This window comes from Eublepharis macularius, chromosome 5 (genome assembly GCF_028583425.1).
Source record: "Eublepharis macularius isolate TG4126 chromosome 5, MPM_Emac_v1.0, whole genome shotgun sequence".
NCBI lineage: Eukaryota > Metazoa > Chordata > Lepidosauria > Squamata > Eublepharidae > Eublepharis > Eublepharis macularius.
In genome coordinates, this window is record NC_072794.1 from 145,863,985 (window position 1) to 145,881,856 (window position 17,872).

General features: G+C 41.9%; 1 protein-coding gene across 1 annotated transcript in view; it reads right to left on the minus strand.

The window, feature by feature from the left end:
• The window catches only part of SULF2 (sulfatase 2), a 137,599-nt gene that overhangs the window by 68,277 nt on the left and 51,450 nt on the right, over positions 1-17,872 (minus strand). The window contains exon 4 of the mRNA XM_054979690.1: positions 8,330-8,481. Within this exon, the coding sequence (XP_054835665.1) occupies positions 8,330-8,481 (152 nt within the window). The remainder of the gene's footprint in view (positions 1-8,329; positions 8,482-17,872) is intronic.

The following is a 17,872-nucleotide window of genomic DNA, read 5'->3' on the forward strand; positions in this document are numbered from 1 at the left end:
ACAAACCAAAGTTCATCACAAACCAGGGCGGTTCGTGGTTTGTGAACCAGCAGTTTGTCAGAGCCCATTTCTGATGAACCGCCACAAATTTTAGGGTGGTTTGTTTGGTTCGTTTTTTGGTTCATCACTGCAGACACCCTGGTGCCAATCAATCAGTTTCCTAGGCAACAGGGGTTGAGCTTTCTGCAGACCTTAAGCTGACCCAGAAGTGACCTTTTGCTGATCCAGAAGTGACCTTCTGCTGACCCAGGTGATTTGCTGGCCCAGAAGTGACATTTTCACGAACCAAAATGAACCGGTTCGTGAAACGGGGCAGGTTTGTGAAAGTTCGTGGTTTGTGAAACGTGACAAACCACAAACCGCATGGTTCTTTTTTTTCCTGGTTCGTGCCCATCTCTATTTGTAATGTAATTTTTGTGGTGTCCCATAGGAGTGCCAAGTTGCAATTTACAACTTGCTGTGTCTACTGATTTAAGTGGGCGGTGCAAGAACAACTCCTTCTTTCACCTGTTCTTTCACTGGACTTCTTTATTGGTTCTACTCTTCTGACTGCTATGGGGTAGGTGGGAGAACGAGAGAGATAATAATAGTAACATTTGATTTATATACCACCCTTCAGGATGACTTAACACCCACTCAGAGTGGTTTACAAACTATGCCATTATTATCCCCACAACAAAAACACCCTGTGAGGTGGGTGGACACCCTGTGACTAGAATGGGGAAGAAATGGAGGGGGGACTGTAGTGGTGACATCAACTTCTTAATTATTATTTTTTAAAGCTACAATGCAAATCCCTGAGTTGCAACCTGGCAACACTACTGTCCCATAAAAACAGTTGCTCAGAAGACTCAGTGGAACTTGGAACAGAAGCACGATCTGTGGAACTGTCTGCCATCTTTGCCAGGATTTTTAAAGCTGCAATATTAAATTATAAGGCAATTTATTGCTAAGCCTTTCACCAAATGTTCATAAAGACTCTATTGAATTTAGAAAAATATGTTCCCCTGGAAGATTGTTTTGAAGATTACTGCCAATATAAACCTGTTAGCATGACTAATGGCCTGACCTCGTTATGACGACACACAACACCCTAGAGATGAAGGTGTATCACAGGCTTTCTATTAACTGTGAAAACATTCTTGAAAAATACACATTTTGGGGGCTTTAATAATGTCATGACATGGCCTTCAATATCTGCTGAGGTAGTTTTTTCCACATGGGGAAAATAAAGTCTTTCTATGTTCAGAAAAGCATAATTAGTCCTTGGTTTAGACGTTAATATAATTTTCAGCGGTTTCTACTACTTTCACAACTATTTCAGTGCACACAAGATGAACATAGATTAGAGATACTTATTTTCAAATGTAAGTTATCCAAGCAAAACCATAACACTTTTGTCTTGCTTGGACTAGACAGCAATACTTTGTGTGGACAAATAAATCAACAGGATTCACGGGCAGATTAATATGCGCAAGTCAGGTTTTGAGGCTGAGAAGCTCACCCCTATATCACTAGTGGTCACATCTCACTGTATGTTTTGCACTGAATTTAAAAAGCATGAGCTTCACTTCAGCTGACAATGTCATACAAAGAGCACATTTTTATGATTTATTTATTTGAAGTATTTCTATAACACAGTCTCAACCTAAACTGGTTTATGAGGTGTCTCATAATTTTAAACATAAAAAAACTAAAATAAAAGACCAAACATTTTTTTCTTAATTAGTAGCCCAAACAATTAGAAATATTAATTAAAAGTCCCTCTCTCCTCCTTTCCTTTCACACTTAGCTGAGAAAACTGACATTTAAAAGTTTTATGGTGCATATGGGTAAATTTCCTCAAGTCCAACCAGGAAATAATTCAGAGATAAGTTATTTCCTACACACCTGAAAGGTTAATTCTGACATCAAAGTGCATCCAGATTTGGTTTCTGTGACTCTGCTTTAAAGTCAAGGCACTGGCGTGATGTTACCATGGGTATGAAATCACCACCTCATATTCACGCCTGAAGGCTTTTCTTTGCTATCTATTTCCTATTCTCTGATTTAGGGATGCTTCCAAAATTCTCCTTTTCTAATTTTCTCCCACAGTTTTGGACTTCTGGATTAGCAGATCTTGTTTCCAAAATGGAACCAATCCATCAGTAATCCTCCATCATTCTATTTTGTCAGCTTTTGTATGCAATTTGCCAGTTTACAATTCATATTTTTTGCCATTTCTACATTACTAATGTGTACATGACCTGAGATGAAACAAGCAAATAAAAATACAATCCTAATATAATTTTGTTTGTATGGGTGTAAAGTGCTGTCAAGTTGCAGCTGACTTATGGCAAGCCCATAGGATTTTCAAGACAAGGAATGTCCATGGGGTTTTTCAAGGCAAGAGATATTCAGAGGTGGTTTGCCATTGCCTGTATCTTAGTAGCAACCCTGGACTTCCTTGGTGGTTTCCATGTGAGTACTAACTTGGACTGACCTTACTTAGGTTCTGAGATCTGATGAGATTAGGCTAGCCTGGGTCATCCAGATCAGGGCAATGTAATTGTACCATTGTGTTAAGATTCTTTCATATAGTATTTTAGCAATGCAAAAGGGTGCATGCACACATCAGCAAACTACAACAAACAACCACCAACATACAAAAAAACCCCAACCCTTGATGGAATGGTGTACAGTTAGATCAATGTTGCTTTTGGGGGGGCAATGTTTTATCAATGGATGCATTCATGCTGGTAATGTACAAGGGGGGAGGTAGATGCAAATTAACTGAAAGCACTTTAGAAATTTCCTTTTCTAATCTGGAATTAAGGAAAAGTAGAGCACGATAATTAAGAAAAAGTGGAACACTGTACAGATCAAGCCCTGACCTGGATAGCCAAGGCAAGCCTGATCTCGTCAGATCTTGGAAACTATCTAAGGCTGGCCCTGGTTAGTAATTGGATGGAAGACCGCCAAAGGTTGCTACGCAGAGGAAGGCAATGGTAAACCACTTCTATTAGTTTCATGCCTCCAGCATGGGTTGCCATAAATTGGCTATGACTTGACAGCACTCTCTGCCATCACCATCAGATTAAAACACCAGAACACTCATGAAACAGAATGGAAGAAATTCACTCTTGCCTATTCCAAAGCAGTCTCCCATTTTGTTTCACGTATCAGATCATTTGGGATGGACACAGCAAGGTTTCAAACCAGATCCAAAACGACTGCATGGAAACTGGAACCTCAACATTCAACAAAAACGGATTATTCAAGAACCTCTTATGTACTATTCTTAACCAACGTGTGTGTAGTCTGTACACAAAACAATATAGAATTAAAGTGGTTAGACAATACTGAAAAAGAAAACTACATATTACCTCATGTCTACTTTCAGGTAGGGTTGCCAACCCAAGTCTGGCAAATGGCAGGAGAAATCTTCCATTAGGGGAGGCCCTCACAGGTGATGTGGTGACATCACTTCTGGCTTGTTCTGGAAGTCATGTCATCAGGACCAATGACTTCCCTCATTCTCCCTCCCCATTCTGCACAGACCACGATACCAGAACTTTCCAATAAAGCTTTTCTAAACCAGGTGAGTCTTTTGGGAAGATTCTTGGCAGATCCTTACAGGCAGCAGGGGAGTAGGGCTGCCAGCAGGATGCCATGCTAATTTGGGGAGACCTGGCACCCCTACTTTCAGGCCTCATCCTCACTGAGGTGGTAACACTGTACTACCTCAGATTAGGGTTGCCAGGTCCCCTTACCCTACCGGCAAGAGGGGAGACCGAGCACTTACCTCGTGCTGTCTCTGTGTCCATTTTCACCTGCATGTTCCCAGCATGTGCACGATGACGTCACTTCCCAGAAGTGCTTTGCACAGGGCAACTTCTGGCCCGTTTGAGGCCAAAATTGGCTCCAGCAAGGAGTGAGAACATGCCCACAGCAGGCGCAACGATGTCACTTCACGAACTGTTGTCACACACCCTGGAGTGTGCACACTGTACATGTTCCTGGAGTGCCTTCTGGTCGCAAGCAACCTGCAAGGGGTTTGCCACTTCCCACCAATCACTGGTGGATTGGCAGGCAACGGGGCAAATCCCTGGGACATTGCCCATCACTGAGACTGAACGCTCCTTCAGTTTTCTATTTAGAGGGAGAGCAGGATTAGGGTTCTAGTCTAATCTAGTCCTTGATGTATTAATTTTCTATATGTAGGAAAGGTGTGTGTGTGTGTGTGGGGGGGCGCTGTATGAAAAACTAGCTAGTGCATACATCCAGCTCTGCAGGTGCCTCTGGAACTCACAAGCAGTTATGGTGGCTCACCATATCTTTTTTCAAATCAGGCTATCAATTTTAGATAACTCTAAAGGAGTTATCGCTAAAGGATGGGATTAGCCATCCTTCTTCCTTCTCCTTTTCAGACTTTTTAGCTAGATGAGGTATGATTTGTACAAAAGTAATCTAGGATGGCTGAAATCACTTCCATTTGCTATGATATCAAACAGACAGTTTGCAAGTGGAAAAGCCGATAGTAGATCCAGTGGCCAAGCACTCAGCAGTACCTCTGAAAATTGGTTATTTGCAAACAGCCAGAGAAACAAGCTTTGGAGGGAAATTAATACTTAAAGATTTTGTAGAGTTTGTTCAGGATATTGCTTTAAAAACTGGAATTCTTCTTGCTTAACAGAGATTGCCAGAAAATATGAATATGAATTTTATATTACATTTTTATTGCACATCATTTGGCAGTCAAACAACTGAGATTACAACAAAAGTTGTAAATTATTCAAAATAACACTAATGGATTGCTAGTTCTTGTGCCATCGGAGAAGCTGAGTTTTGAAACCGAAAGGCACAAATGGGTAAAAAAAAACAAAAAATCAAAGGACCATTGGTCCGACACAGCCATTATTGTCTAATCAGACTGGCAGTGGCTGCCCATGGGCTCAGGCAGAGGTCTTCACTTCACTCCAGTATGCAAAACAGATGCTCTAACGCTGAGCCACAGCCCTCCCCATGTTAATTTAAATATATTTTAGGAAAAGATGGTTCTACCTTCAGGCCCTATCCAACCACTTCAATTATAATACTAACACTGATAAGTCTTATTACTATGGATAGCAATTTAACTAGGTAGGAAGGTAAGATTTAAAGAACATATGACTAAGGGCTGATGCACACATTCTGGAAACACACACACACACAACTATGCATTTGGGCTCGTACCCCTTCAATATGCAGGAAGAATACTTGATAACAGAACATTACCTCACCAGGAGTGGCTGATGGAGGATGAAACAGAGTTGAACTTACCTGTAACTGTTGTCCATTGACATCTTCTGTGCAGGCACATATGGGACTGCGCATGCGCAGGCCTGCCAAACAGTGAGGTTTTACAGCTTTAAATCCACTAGGGGGCGCCTGTCTTCCCAGAGCGCCTGCATGTTTTTTCCCACCGAAACTGAATTACTCTGGGAGACGACATCCCCTCACCCTCAGTTCCACCTGAACCACCGACCCCTTTAAACAAGAGCATTAGTGGGACAGGGTGGAGGGTGTGTGCGCCTGCACAGAAAACATCAATGAACAGCAGTTATAGGTAAGTGCAACTCTGTTTTCATTGTCTGTCTTCCAGTGCAGTCCCACATGGGAGATTAACAAGCCTCTTACCAGGAGGTGGGCATGCTCTTCACCTGAACAGAGACTGGAGCACTGCTTGTCCAACAGCTGCTTCCTTTCGTCCCCATACATCAAGCGCGTATTATTTTGCAAAAGTTTCAGTGGACGACCAGGTCGCTGCTTTACAGATGTCAGCCAAAGAACACCACCCATCAGCGATGTGGAGGATGCCTGAGACCTCATAGAATGCGTCCGAATTTCCAAAGGACATGGTAAGTTGGCTGTGGCATAACAAAGCTGAATAGTCCTCACCACCCACCTAGATATAGTCTGTGGGTTGCCTCTCTTGCCTCTGTTAGGGCCAGCATAATGTTTATGCACCCTGAAGGATTCTGTACATTTCAGATAAAATAGAATGGCCCTACGCACATCTAAGGTATGGAGTAACTGCTCTGCTGCCAATGTGGGGGATGGAAAAAAGATTGGGAGTATTATGTCCTGTGATGTATGAAAATCTGATATCACCTTGAGTCTAAAGTTGGGTCCTGTTCTGAGAACCACTTTCCCGGAGTGAACATTAAGGAAAGGAGAATCTGACCGTAAGGCAGCAATTTCCCGCACCCTCCTCAAGGATGTAATGGCTATAAGAAGTCACCTTCCAGGTGAGAAACCTGGGGTGACATGTTGCCAACGGTTCAAAAGGTTTGGTCATCAAACGAGACAAAATGAAGTGTAACGACCACTGAGGAACAATCTTAGGTACAGGAGGGAAAAGATTTTTTAAACCCTTCAGAAATAGTTTAGAAGAGTGGTGTGAGAATATCATTTTTCTATCTATTGGAGGGTGGAAAGCAGAGATAGCTGCCAGATACACCTTCACTGAGGAGTTCGAGAGACCTTGTTTCAGATGAAGCAGGAGCTCTACTATCTCAGACAACGAGCAGTCTGATGGGTCCAAAGATCTAGATTTAGCCCATTGAGAAAACCTGTCCCATTTATATCTGTAAGACTTTTTGGTGGAATCTCTTTTTGCATTCAGAATCACTTCTGATACCCTATCCGAGAATCTACTTACTGCTGAATCAACCATGCAGTTAATTTCCGTCTATGTAAATCATGATGTAGAGCCCCCCAGTAATGCAGCAAGTCTGGATGTGTAGGTAGACGGTGCAGAACTCCCTTGGACAGCTGCATCAGGCAGTGAAACCATGGCTGTCTTGGCCAATAGGGGGTTACTACTATGACCCAGGAACTGTCCATCTGGATTTTGTTGATCATGCGTGGTATGAGAGGAATCGGTGGAAACGCATAAAAAAGACAACCTTTGCAAGGAATTTGAAATGTGTCCCCCAACGAACCCCTTTCTATACCCCTTCTGGAGCAAAACGGGAACTTTCCTGTTTTCGATGGTTGTTGTGGGTTTTCCGGGCTGTATTGCAGTGGTCTTGGCATTGTAGTTCCTGACGTTTCGCCAGCAGCTGTGGCTGGCATCTTCAGAGGTGCAGGACCAAAAGACAGAGATCTCTCAGTGTCACAGTGAGAGATCTCTCTGTGACACTGAGAGATCTCTGTCTTTTGGTGCTACACCTCTGAAGATGCCAGCCACAGCTGCTGGCAAAACGTCAGGAACTACAATGCCAAGACCACGGCAATACAGCCCGGAAAACCCACAACAACCATCGTTCTCCGGCCGTGAAAGCCTTCGACAATAACATTTATATTTTGCAAAAGTCTAACTAAACTTGCTTATGTGAGATTGTGGCTGCTTTTAGACATAATATTAAATGGTCACTTTTAAAAACTGTATTTCAATGCAACAAACTCTCATTAGCATATCAAATTTAGGTAACAAATCCAGGTTTGTGCTGAAATCCTTGCTTGTCTGCTTCTTGCCTCTCTCCTATCTTCCAGCAAGGAGAACAGTCGCCCTATACAGATGTCCCTGTGGTTTATGAATGCAAACATTACAGCACCCACAATTGGTATAAACTATGGTTAACAAGCCAGGTATAAATCCTAATTTGAAATGATGGTTTGGATCCACCATTGTGTTTCCATGGATAGCCTTTCTACCCACAGAGCATGACTTTCTTGCCCCAAGCCACCTGGCTTTTTTGGGGGGGGGGTACTTTGGCCTGCAGGAGAAAAGGGAGGCAAGTCACACACTCCGTGGGCAGAAATCTTTCTGTCTGTAGAAAGGCTCTGATGGATCCAAGCCACTGACTGCATTCAGCCTAACCTGGGTTTGATCAAATGACAGGTTTATGAACCAGTTTTATCAGGATATCTGAATGTAGCCCAGGACAAAAATCAGCATACCGTAACAACACAAACAGTGATTGTGAATTAGAGAATTAATTACATGCAAGCATCAGATCAGAGTATATCTCTCTGTGTTAATTAAAGCAGAGAGCCCAATTTAACAGAATATGAGTCAAGCTACAATTAAATCCATTTCCCAGCTGGTAGGACATACTAGAACATTTACCATCTCAGGAACTGCCTGCTGTCACTAAGTAAATTTTAAATTATATATCCCTCCAGAAGTAAAACGATAATGTACAGTCTAAGGGAGCACATTTATGGATTGCAGTTTATATTACCAGCAGTGGCTTTCCAATATGAAACGAATACTTTAATTAGACCAATGCCATAAAGTATCTGCAGTGTTCTTACAGTTGTGGCCAAGGGGGAGAAATTAAAATAAATCAACAGAACTTACCCTAGAGTAGTCAAATCCATGCTTTTCTTTTACTCCATTTCTACATAGTGTGTAGTTGTAAAAACGAGAATTTTTAAGTAATCCAACCCATTCTTTCCAGCCAGGAGGCACATAGGAACCATTATATTCATTTAGGTACTTTCCAAAAAAAGCTGGAGGCAGAGGGGAGAAAAAGTATAGTAAACAGGCAGTAGATACGTTGCCTCAGAGATAAACATGTGCTTTAGAGCTCTTCCATTTTCACACCTCTTATGCAAGTTGCTGCTATTTTCCTTATCCAAGAACATCTTATTCAACACACAAAAACAAAGCCAAATTACTATCTTTATTTTTACTTAGGGGCTCATAGAATATTAGGTATGGACACAGATCCTGCCCAGAGAATTACAGGCTTATAAATAGTTTCCTGCCTTGTCACCTTCAGTGAATACTTTTGACCTATTTACAAAAATGTTTTCTTTTAGCTAAAAAAAGGTTAAACATAGAGTAATGGTTCTGTATTTGCTTGATAGCTGGCTTCCATTTTGAAAGGGCAAAGCTCCTTTTTGGGAGAAAGCAAAACATACAAAACAGTCCCATTAAAATAGGCACCAAAACTGCCTTTCCTTTGTTCAGTCATGTCTGCTCTGGCACACTGATTGACTTGACACATCTTCTATCACCAGGCTCTATCTCTTCTATCATCTTTTCTATCACCAGTGAGTTCTATATGTTGATAGTCCCTCCTGGGATCCTTAGTGGAGTTACCGGGATGTCTGAGGTTACTTATTCCCAAACGTAACATTATATATGACTTTCTTGAACTGGCCTAGGGCTCTGAAGGTGTGCCAATTTGATCCAGTTACAAAGTTTTGGTATTTAAAAAGGAGGAAGGATGGGAAAACCTATAGTTCTTTTGTGCTGGATTTTGCCTGTTGGCTGCTTAGGTCAGAGGTGGGCTGTTCCAGGGCCTGTAGGGAAACTACAGTCTACGTGGTCAACATCATTTTGGACTTTTTGAAAATGGCTTAATCCAAGGACTTTTGACTCATGCAACTTTGATGATTTCATTTTAACTAAGACATTAATCAACCTAAGTTATCCTTTTCTGCTTCTTTATAAAATACTGGCCAAAGACTCTGTGAGCAGGGAAGGAATATCAGGAGGGCTGCAGCTACCAGCTGCACCATCTAAAGCCGTCTTTCTGCTAGCTCATCCTGTTTCCTGACTGCAGGTATAAAGACTAGACGTGCCCAGAGGCACAAGCCCTTGGGCACAGGCTGTAGGGCAAGAGCCAGATGGCTCTGGGGCCCTGGCTCTTAGCCTATGGCTTGTTAGAGTTGCCAACCTCCAGACAGGGCTTGGAGATCTTCTGGAATTGCAACTGAACTCTAATCTACAGAGATCAGCGGCCTGGAGAAAATGGCTGCTTTGGAGGGTGGGTTCTATGGCATTATATCCCACTAAGGCCCCTCTCCAAACCCTCCTCTCTCTAGAACCCACCCCCAAATCTCCAGGAATTTTCCAACACAGAATTAGCAACCCAATGCCTTGTGGCCTTGGACAAGCTGGCCACTAGACTCAGGACAAGTCCAAGATACAGTTGGTTATTCAGTTTGCTTATATTTATTATATTGTGTTTTGATTGTATTTTTATTGTTGTAAGCTGCTTTGGATACCCTTGGGGAAGAAAAGTGAAGAATACACATCCTAAGAAGTCAACTGTTTTATTTCAGAAGAGTTTACAGATGGTTAGAAGCCATAGGGCACTTGCAATAATCACGGGTTCTGAAAGCAGCTAGCACTACCTGCAAAAGCCCCTTCCAGCCCTAACCTGGAGCCATTGAGCTTCCCCATCCCACTGGCAGCACCCAGCTTCCTCCTGGAGGAGCAGAGAGCAGCATGAAAATAAGTATCAGAAAACAAGCAGAGGAACACTAAGAGCAGAACCACAAGTGACAAAAGGCACAGATTGGACACTTGTCAGCTTCCCTCAAGTTTTGATGGGAAATGTAGGCATCCTGGTCTCGCAGCTTCGCTCTCTGACTGCTGTCCAATGGACTTTTCAACTATCACTTGTCCAACATTCCGCCAAGCTGCCTACATTTCCCATCAAAACTTGAGGGAAGCAGACAAGTGTCCAATCTGTGCCTTTTGTCACTTGTGGTTCTGCTCTAAGACACTATGCAAGAATCCCAGGCCTTTTGCAAAAGATAAGCACAAGAACTTTACAGATGGATGACACTGCTAAATAACAGTTAACTGGCTTCCAAGTTCAAGCTGAGTCAGAGGTGTGCTAACAAATTCCAGTCCATCACTTTGACCATTAAAGTCTCACTGTTTTTGCCTTTAATTAGGTCATCCACATTGGTCAGACTAAAATAACAGTAATGAACAAAGCAAAACCAAACTGTTGTGAAGGGATTAAAGCAAAAATCTGGCTCTTTCAAGTGAGAACTGTGCAAGCAAAACACTTGCTCCAATTACTTTGCTTTCTAAACCACTTCCAATATTTAGAGAGAGAGAGGCAATCCATAATTATGTGCAGGTAAATGAACATTGGAGTAGTTTTCTTCTAGTGGCCTGGTATCCAAAGATAACGGACTGAGTCTAGTTGAGGTTAATGGTGAGATGCATTACTGCTTTCTGAGAGTCTGAAGCTCGGTGTTATAGGTTTGACTTCTGTTTCTCATACCTTGCTTGATCTGGGTAAGAAGCTGGGGTCTTGCCCCTGCCCCATCACACTGAAAGTTGGGGATGCCTGGAGCATATCCAAAGCTCTGCGTGATGTCACAGAGAAACCCCATCTTTCCATGAGGGAACTGATAGAGTTGGTGGTAACCATTAAATTATTACGGTCAAATTTTATAGGCTCCTAGTACTATAATCAATTCTTTAGAAATGTACTGGCTCGCACCATTTTAGATTTTTCCTTTCCTTTTTATGCTTTTTTATATATTTCGCTCATATCTCGCCTTTCTTCCATCATGGAATTCAAGGTGGTTTTCCATTCCAAGAGGCCTCCAATCTACACCAGACCATGACCTGCTGCTCAGCTCTCAGCGAAGTATTTCCCAACCACACTCTGGAACCCTTCCAGATGCTGTCTTTTCAAATTATTTGTTCATGATTCATCAGTTCTACCTGGTATACCAATGACTACATTTCAAACCCTGGGGTAAATATAAGCCAGTACATATGGTGTAATCAACACTGTAAAATATACTCTATAGTTAATGGATGACTCTTGTTCATGATAACTTATTTTGCACAAAGGATCCCTTTGCTCACAAAAAGTTTGATGATTGAATGCTGAGGGTTAACTTAAACTCATCAGCTTACATTATGTTAAAAAAAACCTTGAAAAACTGAATCCATTCTGTTCCAGTAAGCAATAACCTTGGAAGAAGCATTAGGAAAACACAGGCTTATAAATAAATAGACAAAGGAAACAGTATAGTCTTAACGAACCTAATTAAGAGAAAGCTCCCACCCATTAAGAGTCTGGCTGGTCCTAACCACAAACATTCCACTCCTCCAGAAGCCCTTTTAGACAGAAGAATGGTAAGATTCTACAGCAACATTTTAAAGGTGCTTCTTTCTGGAGAAAGTTTGGCAAGAAACACAAACATTTATTTTCTACAAGGAAAGGGAGAAAACAAATGCTGCTCAGTTTTCTCCCATTTGTCCCTTCTTGCCATAAATGCATGCTTAAGATATTTATTTATCATGAGTTTTTATAACCTGATTTACTCTTTCAGTACATGAAGGCCAGAGTGGACTCTGACACAAAGATAAGAGTTTAGAAAGATGGAAGGTCCAAGGTAGAGCAGATGCAAATAGGAAATGTTTGAGAGTTGAGACTTATTAATCAAGAACTTCATGCTGAGAATTTAAGAGATCTACAGCAGCCAATAGGAGTACAGGGTGTAGACAGCCATCTACATAGCTTGAATTGCTAGGGCTAGTTCCCAGAAACTGCTATCTCCAGACTGGAGCCAGCAATGGGTGAGGTTCATTGCTAAAGGTTAGTATCCATAACCAGAGCTGTTCTTCATACCCTTATATTTTAATAACCTGAAATGCTGTTATATTTCTCGATAAAGACATCTTACAAGTGTGTCTGTTTTGTCTCTGTGCCTGATGCAACCAATAGATGCTTTCACACTAAAAAAGGTCTTTGCAAAGCATATCTGGCCATTATCGCTATACACGCTACCTGGCTTAATTGGCCTTTCAAAGTGATTAAAATATGTTTGCTTCAGAAAGGCTGCACTCTGGAGACTTCAATATCAGCTCTACAAAAGAATACCAAAACAAAACTAAGAACAGGAAGGAGGTATATTGTGCCTGGAGCTGGGACCAGCCCACGGGGGCAAAGAAGGACAACACAGACAACTGTGTTACAAGGCCAAGAACGAAAAGGAGGCACATATGCCAGTATCAACCAAGGATATTCTTAGTCTTTAAAAAAACCGCACATAATTCCCTTTAGGGAATCTATATTATCCTTTTGAAAAGGCACAAGCTCAATAATCTGATAAGCCTTCTCAATTTTTTGGGCAGTTTGTATAAGATCTAAATCTAACATGGAAAGCTTTTGACAAATGCACAAATTGCCTGCTTCAGTTTTTTCTGTTTTGAAGGCTGCAAGATAAGAATCCCATTTTTAAAGAAATACCAAACTTAATATTACTTCTTGGCTGAAATGATAAATCAATATGAGGAAACATTATTCTTTAAATGCAGGTGCTGGCATCCTGTCGGAAAAATACATTACCAAGGGGGAAAGAATGAAAGGAGAGGCAATTTGGATAATATAAAAATACACTGATATATTCAGATAAAAATAAAGAGGGAAGAGAAGGAAAAATAGATATATTTGGAGTATTTTGTGTCCTGTGCTGATTCTTTGGTTTCCTTTTATAGCTATCAGGTTGTGCCCACCACCCCGTGTCTGAATTCCAAGGGTGCCCACAGACTCAAAAAGGTTAGAGAACCCTGATTTATACTATGTTCAACCGGAGAATGGTTTTATGAAAGTCTTACCAATGCTCAGTGTTCTATGCTGTTTTAGACCCTGTCTAGGTTTGTAATAATTAAGAACTTTTACTGTGTTATGTTTTGTTTTGTAAAATTAATAAACTACAGGTTCTCAAGAGAGGCAGCATAGAAATTAGATAAATAGGTAGTTTAATTCCTGCACTATAAGTGGAGCTGGTTAGCAACTACCTGGAGACTAGAGGTGGGCACGAACAGGACAAAAAAAACGAACATGATGTTCGTTGTTATCCACGAACAGGGAATCACGAACAACCACGAACAAGACCCTGTTCACAAACATGTTCGTGGTTGGCTGTTCGTGGGAGGGAGACTTGGAAGGGAAGAAAGTTCCCTGCACCGTTTGCAAATGTTGTGGGGAACCTCCTTCAAAGTCTCCCAGCCGGCTGGAGGGGGGAGACTTGGAAGGGAAGAAAGTTCCCTGTGCCGTTTGCAAATGGCGTGGGGAACCTCCTTCCCTTCAAAGTCTCTCTCCTTCCAGCTGGCTGTGCAGCAGCAGAGAGAAGGGCATTTCACCCTGGCAGGCTGACAAGGGGGGGTTACCTGACAAGCAGCTGAGTGGGGGATTTAAATGTCCCTCTTCCTTCTGCGCAGCAGAAAGGAGAGGGAAATTTAAACCGTGGCAGGCTGCACTCAGCTGCTTGTCAGGGAAACCTCTGACAAGTGGCTGAGTTGGGGGTGAAGTTCCCCTCTCCCTGCTGCTATGCAGCAGCAGGGAGAAGGGCATTTCACCCTGGCAGGCTGCACTCAGCTGCTTGTCAAGGGTTTCCCTAACAAGCAGCTGAGTGGGGGATTTAAATATCCCTCTTCCTGTGCTGCGCAGCAGCAGGGAGAGGGAAATTTAAACCCCGGCAGGCTGCAATCAGCCCGTGTCAGGGTTTTCCCTGACAAGCAGCACAGTCGGGGGTAAAGTGCCCCTGGGCTTAGATTGGAGTTTCCAGGGCAACAGGAGTTCAGAAAGTCTGTGCCTACTGTTGCCAAGGGGATTGATTGAATGGCGCCAGACTGTCTGGCTTGACAAATGGCTGATGAACACCACGAACAGTGCTTGGAACGAACACATGTTCATCGTTAACAGGGCCTCAGGAACAGCTTGCTCACGAACAGCTGATTGGGCTGTTCATGGCTTTTTTTGTTCGTATTGCTGTTCGTGCCCACGTCCACTGGAGACCAGCTCATCATAGACTTTAGTGGTCAAGTGGATTGGGGAGGGGATGTTCTTAGCACTGAGTAGCATCAACCACACTCTTCGTTTATGAAGCAATACACTGTATGAGGAGGATGAGGCTAAGCACACCTCTTGGCACTGTTTTATGAGCAGGCAAAGATAATGAAGCTGGCAATGGTGCTGGCCACATTTGGAGCTAGGAATAATTCATCCCAGGTTACTAAATTAGTAATGCAAAAGACCCAGCGCTGCGAACTGATGCTAGCCAATTTTTCTCCCTTCATTCTTCTAAGCAGTTCAGAATTATCCTCCTAACTAGCTTGTAAGGTAAATTAGGCTGATGAAGAATGAGTGGTCTGGGGTCCATACATTCTGAAGCTTTATGTTCGAATGGGCTGAAGCTGAAAACATGCCCTGCCCTTGTGCAAACACGTTTAACCACTGGTATCACGAGGATCTACATGTGGTTGCCCGTCTCCCAGTAGATGGGGATGTAAAAACTGAAAAAGGCTTTGTATTTCTCTGCTAAGAACAGCCAATGCCACGAAGCAATGATGGAAGAAAAAGAGGGGGGCACACCAAGTCAAAACAAAGAAGGAATAGCAATGGTGCAGGAAAAGAATGATTTAACGTTGCATAACCCCTATGCGTTTCACCTCAGCTTCGTCAGGGGGATTTTCAGGATTCTTATGGAGATCTATTTCATCTGTGCACTGGTTGATGGAAGAACCAAACTCTGTAATGCCATCATCACATGCAGTTCAGTTGTGTTGAATAATATAGGAGGAAACTTGTCACAAAGCTTCCCCTCTTGTGTTTCTTGCAAAGGTTCGTTGCACCTCAAGCCAAAGACTTCATGAAAGAGGTAAGCTCTGAGATGTATTTTGGAGGAAGAGAGAAGTGGGTTCACTAAGAAGTTCTGCAAGGGAGTTTCAGTATATCAGGATAGAAATGTACACAAACAGCACAATCCTATGCAGGGTTATTCCAGTCTAATCCCACTGATTTCAATGGGTTTATTCCGGAGTAACTCTGAATAGGACTCCACTGTTAAGACACTAATTTTAGAGAGTGGGAGACTTTTTCCAGGCAGATCGTGTGTGTGTGTTCAAGTACTGCTCCTGCATACTTTAGCAATCCCAAGATCCATGAGTAGATATATCCATCCATGTATGCACGCTGCTGTATCTTTTGTGCATGTAAATCACAGCTGACTTATGGCAACCCCTGTAGGGTTTTCAAGACAAGAGACAAACAGAGGTGGTTCCTCTCTGTGTAGCAACCTTTAGCAGAAGCTAATTTTATCTACTTCAGTCAATAGTCTAACAGCTGAACAACTTCATGATCCCATGTCAAAGACCTTCTCCAATCCTTTCTTCAGGCTGTGCCCTCGATGCAGCATTCCTACAAAAAGGAACTTTTGGGGGGTGCCAATCTTTCTCTAAAATTCTCTCCAACGTTTACCTCTTTGGGGATGAAATATATATTCTATATATTCTATATATTCTATAGCAACAGCCTTAAGAAATTGGTTGCAAATTATATTATGATAAAAAATCAAGCTCAGCAGAAAAAGCCACTCGGTTTTAGTTGACCTTCACCCAGTGATTGCAAAGGTCAAAACAGATGGCTCTTTCTAGTTTCTTTTTAAGCAGCATGACATTAGTTAAATGAGGTCAGTGCAGGGAGGGGATAGGGTATTTATCCCTTTAATTCCTACCTTTTGCAAATCATAACCAGGCCCCATACACAGCCTTTTAAAGAAAAAAGATATAATAATATGGGGGATTCTTCCCAATAGATATTGCCATTGATTTTTTAACAATTGACTTGGGGCTTGCCATTTTTCTCCCTCAATATATTTCTAGCATGTTTTCTAATGTTTAAAAAGTATTTAAAAAAATTAAATCCCCAGCGCATGAACAGAATATGCATGATGCAGCAATCCTGCTGAAGCTTAGCAGGTTTGAGTCCGGCCAGTACGTGGATGGAAAATCTCCTGGGAATCCTATGCAAGCCATTCTGATTTCCATAGTTAAAGTATTAACAGCCGCCCCCAAGTAGGTCTCTGGAGAGGAGACATACATGTTTTCTAAATAAACATAATAAAATAAAAACTCAAGGCCAGAACTCAGGTTTGGGGAAACATATAAGAGAAATATGTCAAGGTATGAGGAGCTAAAATGTGATGAGGGTACTGACCAAGGTGCACTTCAAAATAATTTATTGTATCTTTAAACTGTACATCTTTGTTGGAAGCTGCCCTGAGTCCGCTTGTGGGAAAGGTGGGGTGTAAGTCGAATAAAATAAAATAAATTAAAATAAAAATTAAAAATCCATTTGTATTACAACATCACATATTCAATTTTTAGTAAGTGCTCATTATGCCTCTAAAACAACTGCACAAGGGAACCTCCTTTTGTACACCCCTTAGCAAAGCTCCAGTCCTAAAGAGAGTTACACCATCCTAAGCCTACTAAGCCCGACTGCATTATTTAGCGGACATCCCATTTCGGTTGATTTAAATTATCTTGCGCTGTGTGATCTGCCTTGAGTGAGAAAAGTGGACTGAAAATGACATAAATAAATAAATAAACTCAAGTAAGAAGGCTTAGAAAGGAGTAACTCCTCTGAGGACATAGATCATTGTAGCATAAGCTTTCGAGAACCACAGCTCTCTTCATCAAATACAATCTGACAAAGAGAACAGTGGTTCTCGAAAGCTTATGCTACAATGAAGTTGGTTAGTCTTAAAGGTGCTACAGGACTCTTTACTCTTCTGAGGACTGCGCTGATAAGCATCTAGGTTATCATGCATATGAGTGCTAGCTAGGCCATCCTTGTACAGAATAAAACATCGATCCCATTCTTAATTCAGTATGGAATCCAGCCTTTCTTTTTTATGGCATATGCGTTACAGCAGAGTTAAGCTGAGAAGTCCCAGTGGGAAGTGATCTGGTTTTAGTGGTAAAAAGTCAGCATACGGAAGTGTGACTCAGACGGCAGAGTCCCTATTCCTGGCTTTGACTTATTTTTACAACCTTAGGTAATACACTTTCGTCATTTGCCCTTTGTCTGTTTGACTTTGAGCAGTTTCTGCTTCTGTACAAGAAACCACATATTTGCAGAATATATTATTCTAACAGTATCATCTAGTCTTGTTGGGCACTGCAGACGTGATCGGTCAACTTCACAACCTCTAGAGGTTCATCGGAAAGAGTTTGTATGGTACTTCCGAATCAATCTTATTCAGCTCTGGTTATGCTTGCATATTAACTACTTCTACACTGTAAAAATATAATACAGTTCTAACATAAGAGCAAAACCAGGGTTTA